The 12183-nt window shown below is 42.4% G+C and overlaps 1 protein-coding gene across 2 annotated transcripts in view; it reads right to left on the minus strand.

The window, feature by feature from the left end:
- Positions 1–12183, minus strand: part of SPNS3 (SPNS lysolipid transporter 3, sphingosine-1-phosphate (putative)) — a 40654-nt gene that overhangs the window by 10966 nt on the left and 17505 nt on the right. For both annotated transcript variants that reach the window (XM_075440425.1, XM_009937197.2), the window contains 3 exons: positions 10745–10897; positions 7388–7577; positions 1952–2017 (listed from right to left, as the gene is read on the minus strand). In XM_075440425.1, the coding sequence (XP_075296540.1) occupies positions 1952–2017; positions 7388–7577; positions 10745–10897 (409 nt within the window). The remainder of the gene's footprint in view (positions 1–1951; positions 2018–7387; positions 7578–10744; positions 10898–12183) is intronic.

The raw sequence follows: 12183 nt of genomic DNA on the forward strand, positions 1-12183 counted from the left end.
CCAGCACTCTGTCTCTCAGGTAGCATCCTACTTGAAGTGTTTGGGCCGCAGTCACACCCACCGTTCTGCAACACAGTGAGCCCGCAGAAGAAGTCTTCAAAGCAGAGTCTCTGGGTCTCGTCTGTGATACAGTACTCTACTCGCCGTAGAAAAGGATAGTACCAATTTAAATGCTTTGTCTTATGCTCATGGGTAGCAACAAAAGGATTGTCACTCATTTTCATAGCTCTGGATTTGTTATTTAAATCAGCTTTGTGCAGTCTGATTACTAGACATGAACAAAGTAAACCATTCCCTTGCTTATATGACTGATAATCCATAGTATGAACAAGCTGAATATAGTTTTCAAAAAAACAACAAAAAAAGTCATATAAACTCCTTTATAAGAGTGTGATGATTTGCGTAGTACAGGGATTCTTTGCATCAAGAAGAGTGTGGCCAGCAGGACAAGGGAGGTTCTCCTTCCCCTCTACACTACCCTGGTGAGGCCTCATCTGGAGTACTGTGTCCAGTTCTGGGCTCCCCAGTTCAAGAAGGATGAAGAGCTACTGGAGAGAGTCCAGCGGAGGGCTACAAGGATGGTGAGGGGACTGGAGCATCTCCACTACGAGGAGAGGTTGAGGGAACTGGGCTTGTTCAGCCTGAAGAAGAGAAGGCTGCGAGGGGACCTTATAAATGCCTACAAATATCTGAAGGGTGGGTGTCAGGAGGATGGGGCCAAGCTCTTTTCAGTGGTGCCCAGTGACAGGACAAGGGGTAATGGGCACAAACTGAGGCACAGGAAGTTCCGTCTGAACATGAGGAGGAACTTCTTCCCTCTGAGGGTGACGGAGCCCTGGCACAGGCTGCCCAGGGAGGTTGTGGAGTCTCCTTCTCTGGAGATATTCAAGACCCGCCTGGACAAGGTCCTGTGCAGCCTGCTGTAGGTGACCCTGCTTCGGCGGGGGGGTTGGACTAGATGACCCACAGAGGTCCCTTCCAACCCCTACTATTCTGTGATTCTGTGATAGTAACAACAATATTCGTCCTATGTTTTACACAGATGTTGATTACTGACTGGGGAGCTACTGCACAAACCAAAGGTTGCCAAATATTCCCTTTCAGTAAAAACTCAAGTACATTAAAAAATTGCTAACCTTAAAAGCCTTTGCAATGATAAAAAGAACTAGCTGCTCATTGATACCTAGACTAACTGTGCCACAAGATGTGTGGTTTTCACATCCCTCCTTTCTAAAGAATGTTACTGATGACAGAATTCAAACGAAATAATGCACTGCTGTTCTCTGGACTTGTGATGTCAGTCCTGGAATCCCCAGGGGTCTCACGAGAATCGCTGCTTGCCTAACGCTTTGGCAGTGTAGCACCACTTATGAATTTGACTTGCAAGTGCTGGAATTTATCTGCACTGTATTCTGGAATAAGGGAACTTGCTATAGTTCACAGAACGATGAACTGTAATGGATTCACAAACTTTTGTTTACAGAATAGCAACTTTCCCTCATTTGGATCATCTTTTCAAGTCTTTGTAGCACTAATAGAAAATCTCTGATTATAGACAGAAAGTGACTCTCTTTCTGGCACAGACAATTTTCCGGCAGACATCCACAGAAGATCCATACTAGTGTGGGTACCAGCAGCACTAGATAATTCCACTTGCATGAGTTTCATTCAAATCAAATTTCGTCACCTTTCTGGGCTTACAACGAGCTTGCACTACTGCACCACCACACCTCTGTTGTTACTGGCATCTTTGCACAGCAGTACATTGTGGCACTTGATTACATCACTAACGTTAGCAGGCTACCCATAAGGATACTCTTAGTAAGAGTTCATTCCTCTCTTCCTAGCAGGCGGAGGTCCTTCTGGCCAACAAGATGCAGGTTTATGAGCAATATGATGTTGAGAAAAGCTGAAAAACTCAAAATAAGGAAATAGTTTCAGAAGCACTTACCAACAGTATGTCTGTCACAACAGCCCAGTTTACAGACAAAAACAGTTCTCCAAATGCAATAAAAACCTGCAAGAAAGAAAGCAGTGACTATACACGCTGCATTGACCTTCTTTATTGTGAAGATGAAGGCAAGCTCACTATGCTTATCTATGTAAGAGTTGTTGTACATACCCATCCACTTATAAATTAAACATCTCTGTCTATGCTTACAAATACTAAATTAATCTTCAAAGGGGGGAAAGGAACCAGAGAAAGTATGTGGGTTGTGTCACACATCCTCAGCAGAAGACCCAAAATAGGAAGCATATACCATCCTCCCAAACAAACTGTAACGAACTGCTGAAGCCAAGAAGAGGAAAGCAAGAGCCTGTGAAGAGAAACATTCAGCACAGGTTTAAAAAGTACTCAAAGATCTCCCTTTGCTCCGGTTTCCAAATGAAACCAACAGAACACCTCTGTGCCAGTACAAGTCATCTTAAAGGCTCCTTCAGAGGCAGAATTTCCAAAATGAAAAGGACTCCAAGCGACACGCAGCCTCAAAGCCTTGGTGCCCTGCGGGAATTCCCTAATTCATCACAGATGGAGACCCAGCCATCAGGAAAAGGGGTAGGGCCCCCAACAGTTCTTACAGCTGTGGTCTTAGGAAAGTTTAACCCTTTCAGCCAGCCCTGGACATGGATTTGCGCAGGCTGCACAAACTAAGTGATAAATGAGGAAAGCATTAAAGCTATACTATTAAGCTGGAGCAGTTCTAGAAAGCAGAATCTATTTAGTGACACAGGCCACAAAGTCCGATGCCACCTACGAAGTAAAATCCATTACAACAACAGGTGCCAGCATCTTGTTCAGTAAGGTCTTGGTCAAGATGTTGTATCTGGTTGATGAAAATGCAGTCCTAAGAAAGGCACACTGGCAAACTATCAGGTGATTTCAGAAGGGTAGCTCATATTCCATAAGAAGAATCAGACCTATTATGCACTTTCCTACGATACCCCTACCTCCTGTGTGTTTCCTGCCTGTACTTCCTGTGTTTTCTTCTCCAGACGAGTCTGGAGAAAAAGTTCCTGGAAGTACAGAGATATTTAGTATCGACCTTTATCCAGACTTCTTTTCCTTCAAAATGCTTTATATAGGTTTTCTAATTTGCAGCTGAATTTATTCCTCCATACACAATTACTTTTCTTTAAGTTTTATAACAAATATCACTCATTTCACATACTCCTTGGCTATGTCTTAGCTCTTGGATTTATGCATCCCACTGTCAAAGTCTTTCCACTGATACAACTTTGGCAGACCTTGCCTTTGCAATCCTTCTTCTGCAATTCCAAGACTGTTGCAGTAACAGTCCATAGACTACAGAAACGATGCTGTATGCCAGTCTTTGCTGGAAAGCAAGCAACACACCTTTTATTAGAGAACTTTGGGCCAAACACAAACTGAAACGAGTTCATTAAAATGGGTAGCGATATTTCACAGTGCAGCTTTTTGCCAAGCCACCTGACAATAAGGACTAACAATGTCAAATCTTGCAGCCACCAGAAAATATTAGCCCTTCATCGTCTTCTTTCAAGCTAATACTCTGAACTCTTGGAAGATCCAAATCCATCAAGCACCTTCCTTTCTTTTTTCCTCCCTGATTCCATACAAATAAACTTCAAATGTGCTATTGCTTAACTTAGAATTGCAGTCTGTGAAGTGATCAAAGCAGTACTCACAGAAGAATTGTAGGCAAGTGCAGAAGTGCAGTTGAATCCTGCCATACAGCGATAACGGCATGAACTTATGTGAATTCTGTCAGTTGTGCCACAGCTAGCAAGAGATAGTGCAGGTTAAACCGAAACAGGAAGCAGACAAAAAACAAAGAGATTTATTTAAATCCTGGCTGATACTTTAAATATAACAAGATGCAAATACAACCGTTAGAGCAGAAGGTACTGAACACTTCCAAACTGTTCCTAGATACCATCAATGGAATAGATGACTATCTGTCTTTATACATCAAATGAGAGATTGGTCTATCTCCCTTATAGGAATCTTGTGATGTTTAGCACTTTTAAAGTGTCATTTCCAGTTCTCCTTTCTCTTCATACTTTTTCCAAGTTATTTAATCTCTACAAGCCCCTGAGAACAAGAGCATGTCATGCCTAGTGCGAGAAAAGAGAGTAAAATTCATCTTTAGGAAATAAGCTATGCTCTCAACCTAGAGTTTGAAGGAGTAGGAATTAATGAAAAATTATCCATGATAAGAAAATGTGATGTTCAGTGGCTAAGGCCTCATACTCCAGAGTGTAATTATTTCATACAGAATTGTGTTAACATTAGAGTCGCAACTTTGTTAGCTTTTCTTTCCTAACGTCTTGTGCGGATGGCAGTTGTAGGGTCACCAGAAAAAATTTAACCCAGTCAGTTTTGGAAGGTAATAAATCATTGTACAGATTGTATCAAGGTATTCTGTCTAAGATCAATATCAATTTTACTTTCTCATGCAGAATAAATGCAGTATGGTTGAATAGGTGGCATACTAAGCCATCCAACTGCAAAACAACTGCAATCAATAAAGAGGAGAGAGCTGCATGTTCTTTTCTCCAAAACCAGTGGAGACATCCTAGAAGTACAGCACACGGCAAGGGAGAAGGGCTGAGGATGGCAGGAAAAGAATAGAGCAAAGCTCTATTTAAAGCTTATCCTTCTGTTCCTACCATCTCTCACTATTCCTCATACTGTCTCAAGTCCTATTTTAAATTAATATAGAAAAGTTTTCCACTAAATTTGTGCAATCATGTTTGTGGCATGCCCATTCTAAGCCATTAAGTGTACCTAGAAAAGAGTGAAACATTGTATTTTATTGCTGTCACCTTCTCCAGGATCCCCAACTTTTTTAACAGACAACACTTAAAGTTGGTCTCCAAAGGATACAACCAGATTTATTTCCCAAATTTTAAGGGGATTTTGCTTTGTAGATGACTGTTTACATTCCTACCTAAAGCTAATATGAAAGAATTAGATTGTAATCAATGTTAGTGCCAAACACACATTCTGCTTTTAAATAGTCATATGCATCAACAAAAAAGTAGGGAATCAGTATGACTGGACCATATCTGATCAACGATTTCTGTCTTTTTGAAAAGAACCACACCAGGGAGATGTAGCAGAGACAAGAGCTGCAGAATGCCTCCTTGAAAGGCAAGTTGCAGGGCAGGACTGCATCCTGATGCAGCACTACCATCAAAGAGAAGTCTGTTTAAATCTAAGTTACTGCAACACCAAACATTGCCCAAGGTTCCCAGTCACAGGGTTCAGTCACGACTTTCCAAAGCACCTGCTGCACTGCAGAGAGCACATGACTTTCATCTTGTTTTGGAGACAGGAACAGATCTAGACAGACCCTCCTCTGAAACAGCAAAGCCAGGTAATTTTTCTGTCTTTTCAAAGGTAGTCTTCAAAATCAAGAACCAGGTGTCCAGAAAGAGGACAGAAATCTCATAGCATTTCAGTCCATCTACCCCAACAGAAACCCTGAAAGTTCTGCCATATTTCCATGTTAGCTTGAGAATTCATGTTCTTTGAAACATTCCTTCCAGCTTTGGCCATAAATGACTAAACCTGTCTTGCTCCCTTTCATTATCTGCTCAAGACGGTGGAAAGCACCATACAGAAACTCCTGTAATTGCACACTGATGCATTTATGCTTTTTTGCTTCAGTGGCATCTGCACTGTGAAGCAATGGAGACAGGTTTGGTAAGGTCAGCACGCCTGAGTAGACAGTGACTGGAAAGCCAGTTTCCTGCTGGTGTCCCACACAAATGGAAGATTTGTTTCAGTGGGACCTTCAAATTAGATGCACCAGCTGGCACGCCACTCCAGTTCTCCCACCGTATGCTTAGTGTCAGATCTTGTTTAGAAAGCAAGGAGGGGCATGGCTGGTGCCTGAAAAGGCAAGAGTTGAGCAGCGCTAATGGTAAAAGTAGTGGAAGAATCAGGTGCTTAGATTACGTACAATGTATCACCACTGCACATTGCTGACACTACATGTTGGAATACCTGAATCAAGCACATCAAACAAAAGACAAAATGGGAAAGTCTCTGGTTAGAAGACCAACTGGTCTGCTCATGAGAAGAAACTCAAGGAACACAGTTCTCCATATCCTGACTCAGCAGTTCCTCCCAGATAACACGCTGCTTGAAAACAGAATGCTGTTTACAAGGAGACAAACATTTTAAACACATTCCTTTTTATCAGTCCTAATAAAAGGTATGGTTTAGTAATTCAGAACTGATATATTGATTCACTCATCTAACACAGACTGGGAAACTGCTGTTCTACACCTTTAATGACAAAAAAAGAACTGAAGAACATATTCAGAGCAGGGCTATGTGGGAACCTGAGAAGCAGAAAAAGAAAATGGCTAATTTTTTTGGCACTTGGATCTCCACTCTTGAATCTAAAAATAATCTTCAATTTCACATTTTTATTTGTGTACACACACTTAGACATGCAAATCCACTTATTTTTTCCCATGATGTAAAGGCGTTTTTCCACAGGAATACACATTCCTGAGGAGTCCAAAGGAAAACCTCTTTGAATAAGTGTTATTCTTAGAAGTAAAAAAACTGCAGAAGTACCCTTTTGCAGAGAACTGTTGATTACTGTAATTAACTTTACTTGGATCCTCTTATTTATGCTAATCACGGTAATTGTGGCTATGGAGTCACAGGAAAAAAGCTTGCAGACTTTCCATAGCTGTTACCAAATTATAGTTAAAATAAGGTTTACATACAGTTCCCTCTCACAGGGAGTTTTTGCAACTATTCATCATTCCTAGGAAGCTTCTGTTTTTTGCTTTACTGAGAAAGGAATTTAAGTGATTTATACGTCAGTTTGCGTTGCCAAAAGCTTGACTTTGAAGATCAGGTAGTGATTCGGGGCTTTGAAAGCAATGGCTAAATTAATCTTAGCAAGAACTGTGCATATTGTACAGTCACAAGTACACCAATCTTTAAGTATTCAGAGAGCAAAAATAAATAAGAATACAAAATTAGTCATATAGCATTAAAAATTAACATAAGATTGAGGCTTCCTTTAACTACATTTTTGGATAAGGGACGCTAGCTTCATGCAGCTAACTATTCTCTTCTGTGGTGTGGGCAGACTCTACAGCTCCTGAGGCCCCATTTATCAGGCTCTGCCTGCCCGCCCTTTTCACCGGGCCAAGCAATGCACAGCGCGACTCTCGCAGGACAAGACCGCAGGTGCGGACAGCGTGAGAGCAACATGCACAGTGCTGAGCTGGCAGGCCACCTTGTCGCAAGTCACTGAAATCTCTTCATGGTCTAGAAGATTGCACAGAATTCCGAAAAAGTCACCCCTCTCCCCCTTCCCTACCTCCCCAGGTTCCCAGAAGACATTTTGCTAACGATAGGCAGATTGGCACTTACAAAAGTGGAAAGGATGTTCGTCTGGGCCACCATCAGAGCTACGTAGAGGCACAGAGCAGAAATGAACATGCTTGTGGCACAGACCAGAGGATCAGCTTTGTTGTTTATCTTTCTTAATCTTCTTGCAGCTTCTGCCCCAGCAATGACACCCAAGATTCCCGTCCCAATGGTGATGCCTCCAAATATTAGGCTGGTGAGAAAGCAAAGGATTAACTTGAGCATAGGAAGACCATACTGTGGAAAAAAAAAATGTTAGCTTATACCTTTAATTGGAGAGGAATCTTTAATGGGGAACTTGAATTTTATTCCACTTGATCTAACCCTCCCACTCCTTCTAAATGGATTTAATCCCAAGCCTCAGTTGAAGCTGTGCCTCTACAGCTGAGGCTTTACCCTGTGGAGCAGGTATTTTCCCATTTACAGAGCAGGTGTTATGCACGCAGGCACCAGGAGGACACTTCTCAGTATGATCTGGCTTGGACATCCAGTGATTTAGAGGCGACACAGTCAGCTTGGTTACCTTGTGAACCAATCTACTCAGTCATCCCTAAAACACAGATTGAATAACTCTGTATCACAATCTGCTGTCTTGGAAGAGATCCTATCTCGTGGAATTCTATACATCTAAATTATAACCCTCTAGTTAGCACAGCTGAGATGACTCACTTCTCTGACTACGGGAAACATCTACCACTTCCCAAAAGAGTTCAAAGAATACTGAATAGTTAACTAGTGGGAGGTCTACGTAGTATTTTCTGAACGCAGAATTTCAAATGCCACTCAGCTTTGTGTGTCTGCAAATGCAAATGTGTTCTCCAGGCATGACAAGTTCGTGTTTTAGAAGTATGTGTTTGAATAGCTTAGCAGATTCAGCTTCCAAAGGCCTTCCATATATGCTTTTCTCTCTGTCCCAAATGAGATCCTAATGACAAAGCAAGTCTCTTGCAACGAGACCAGTGGTGCCCCTGATTGTTTAATGCATCATAATTCTCCTGAAGCAAACAGGGACAAGAGCACTGTGTTCTGAGCACAAGTGCTTCGAAATATTTCAGAGTTCTACATTGTAAGTTTTGTACGTTTTCCTAAGCTTTCTCTGACTGCAAAGCAAAGTAACCAGCTAGGATATATCTATTCCTTTAAACTACAGTGCATCTACTTTTAAATTTATTTCCGGCTGATCAGGAAAAACTCAGTAATCCTACAAGGAAAACAAAAGTATTGCTACACAAGATAACAAACTTTAAGCATATTTGTACTCTCCCTCTCAGTTCCTAAGGATTCTGATCCATCACTCACTATAGCTTGATAAGGGCAATATAGATTGTCACTAGGCAGAATAACTATCTTAGAGATTTATCTGGGAGAGGCAAGTTCCAAGGTGACATTAGCTGTTCGAAGCATTCATGGAATTGTGTTTAGAAGATTCATGTGTGGTAAACTGCAGTTGAAATAAACCTACAGCTGGAAGAGAAGGGAACAGCCCAAACTAAATCCAAGCACAGTTCAGCTGACAGGGAATAGAAAAGTACAGAAGCCTAGTCCTGGGGAAATGCTGCTATGGGATCTTTTAGGGTCTGAGAATGCTCACGTATCTGCCTGATCTGTTTGAAAGTGTCCACACAAAGACCTGAATAAAAACTTCGTACTGCCTATTTATCTACCTTGAAAGGACTGAGATCAGAGTTGGCTGTGGTGCCATCTGAATTTGTGTTTCCAGGGACTCTAAGTGACAGAACCCTGATCCTTAAAGAAAGCCTGCAACTGCTGAACAGCCAGAGGCGAAAATGTCCTTAAAGTATCCTTGGGCAGGTCTGGGTATGCACAGCTCAGTTCTTCCAGCACCATCAGCTACAGGTCTGACATAGTTGTTTATATGATGTTTCTTTACATACCCCTGGAATAACAGTCTAAAACCAGCCTTCTGCTGTTTCTGGCACTAGCTTATGCCAAGGTTATTTTTACAGCATCCCGTAAGAAGCAGTACATGAGGTTAAACTATCAGGTGCTCCGCTTTACCTCCCTGAAGACCATGTCTGCTCTAGCAACGTTACTGTGGAATAATAATTCAGAAGGTGGATCAGAAAACAAAATATAGACTAACAGCTTCAGCTTTATAAAGGAAGTATTTAACCTGTATCTGTTACCAGGTACAGCTGAAAAGTTTACACTGTTCACATTGTTCAGCTTCCCTTCCCTGCCTACCCTGAGCCAGAGTCCTGAGTTCACTCTCTCCCTCAGCACTGTTCTCTGTTAAGTAATGTGCCAACAGTGGCAGCCACGGAAGGACAATTGCATTTCCCATTGAAGGACTGGTGGATGACCATCCAATCACACTGCAACTTGGAAACCACTTTTGAGTTGACTTGGTTATTGCAAAGCAAAAGAACTCAATTACCAGAGGACACACTCAAGTTATGGCCACTGCTTTTCTCTTTGTCTTTACCTGGAAAGACAGTGTAGGAAGCACTTCGTTCTTGGAAATCCATCATGAAGGCAGAGACTGAAACCAGATTTGGGATATCTCCAGAAGAAAGGTAAGGAACTTGTATGGAGGCCACTGGTAGGGAGCCAGTACGTAGAAGAGAAGTGTCCCAGCACTCACTGTTATTGAGGGTAGCCATGAAGACTCAAGTGGAACACTGAATATATTTTTCTGTTCTGAATAACACACTGTAAGGAAAAAAATTCTCTTCCTAGCTGGGGAAAAGTGATCTCCAAAAAGTTGCATTATGATTACTTCAGAGTCCTGTCCCGTTGTGAATTCCCCTTGCCCATCCAACATTTGATACTTATTCATGAATCTTTATTGGTCTGGACATCCTCTGTAAACAGAGCTCTGCCGGTAGTTATTCACAAGACCAAATTATCCGGTTGTTATGTAATGATATGATACTAGACCAAATTCATCAACCTTGCTTTATGCTGGCAGGCACAATGACCTGGCCAACATGGCAGGAGTTTCAAAACCAGACTAACAAGAAGGTAAGAGGAAAGTTACCAAAACACAGGATCTAAACATACTTAAATGGGTATGTAAGTAGCTTGGGATGCACAGTCGACTGTCAACTGAAGAGCCCTTGCTAAAGCTGCCCCTTTTCCCACAAGTGTTCCTGTTACTGCTTCTTTCCACTTTACTTAAATAGGGCTGGCAGCATCCTTCCAGTTAACCAAGCGATTATAAACAAACAAATGGGAGCATCTCAGCATGCCTGGAAACAATTTAGTTTAACCTTCACAGGCAATCGCCTTCACCAGAACTGGTCACAGTCACAACCTGCCTTCAGCCTTTGGAAACAACCTGTGACTGAGCATTGTGTGGTGTTTCCAGGTGTGTTCCCACAGCTGTGTGCCCCTCACCTGTTAGATGAATTGCACGATTCTTGGAGGCATGGTGGCACAATGCCCTGGACAACCTGAGCCCTGTAAAGGAACAGCGGTACCCACATTCCCAGGGCTCCAGTAACGAAGGCCATGGCAGTCAGACCCAGCGAGGACCAGACAAAACTCCAACTGAAAGTCAAAAGCAAGAAATGAGAGACACTAGAAAGCATGGGGTGTGAGTAAAAAGGGAAAGCCTACCTGCAGTATCCAGGCTTTCAAGCAGCAACAAAACGATTCATTCAGACATCTTACAATCAAAATGCACACCCTGAAGATAGGAATTTTGATGAGGTTTTATCTATGACCTTCAACAGTAAGGCACTAATTAGAGCCAAGAGCATGACCTACAGATTTCATGTTAAATCCCAGTCCTAGTATCTTGCAGATTGCATTGCCAATTTTTGCTAAAACAATTGCTGTGAAATTGTTGACAGCAGAACTACAACAACAGAAAGTGGGCAAGAATTTAAGGGCTTAGTAGCTAAGTGGAAGTGTTCTATGTGCAAGTCTAAATGCCTCAGGATGGTTTTAAGTTGTTTGTAACAATATAAATGAGTAACATCTGGGTCTTCCAGACTGTTCAGATGCAGTGGCTGAAGCGCTCCTCAACTCTACCTGAGTAAGTAAAAATAGACTCCCAGTCTGCACAGAGAGTTTTCAGACAAAAGGAGAGCATCTTTAAAAACTGACCAAATCTTTTCTCCTTCCTGCCCTATTCTAGGAGAAAATTAACTTTGCACTGCTCTCTTTCTAGTTGATAGTTTAGGAGAAAGTCCCTTTTGAGGTCAATAGGGAGGTATGAAATCTTAAGACTATGTAAAAGTGTTGCAAATGACCAGGTGACCACCAGACCAGAGGATTTCTTAAGATATGAACCTAATTGTTCATCTTCTAAAGATAAAGAGCTCTTGGATTTGATTAAAAGTGGAGCCACCTGGTTTTTGGCAGTATGTCCACAAGCTTTGGAAATCAATTGCTTAAAGGAAAAGAAAATTAATATCCATTTTTACAACATTGCTGGAGGTTGTAAGGAACATCTTTGTAGCAAAGCAGCTTTGACATTAGTCTAGTTGTCAAAATGTCAAAGGTTCATTTTTGATTCAGGGAGGTTCATTCTTTACTGACTTCAGACTGTACTGCCTACAAATTGCGATCCTGCAAACCGGATTTCTAACGCACTTGCTGCTCTGGATGCAGACAGGAGGCAAATCTAACGGCCAGTCAGAAGACGCTGGATCCCCTGGAACGCTCCACAGACAGCCCAGGTCCCAGGATCACGACATCACATCACAGCAGCAGGAAAGCGAGAGGCGGGTGCCCGGGGAAGCAGCCTGCGGCCGCCGAGCGGGGGGCGGGGCGAGGGGCGGGGCCGCGGAGCCGGCGGTGGGGCGGGCGCAGAGCGGCCCCTGCTGGCA

The sequence above is a fragment of the Opisthocomus hoazin genome, chromosome 20 (genome assembly GCF_030867145.1).
Source record: "Opisthocomus hoazin isolate bOpiHoa1 chromosome 20, bOpiHoa1.hap1, whole genome shotgun sequence".
Lineage (NCBI taxonomy): Eukaryota > Metazoa > Chordata > Aves > Opisthocomiformes > Opisthocomidae > Opisthocomus > Opisthocomus hoazin.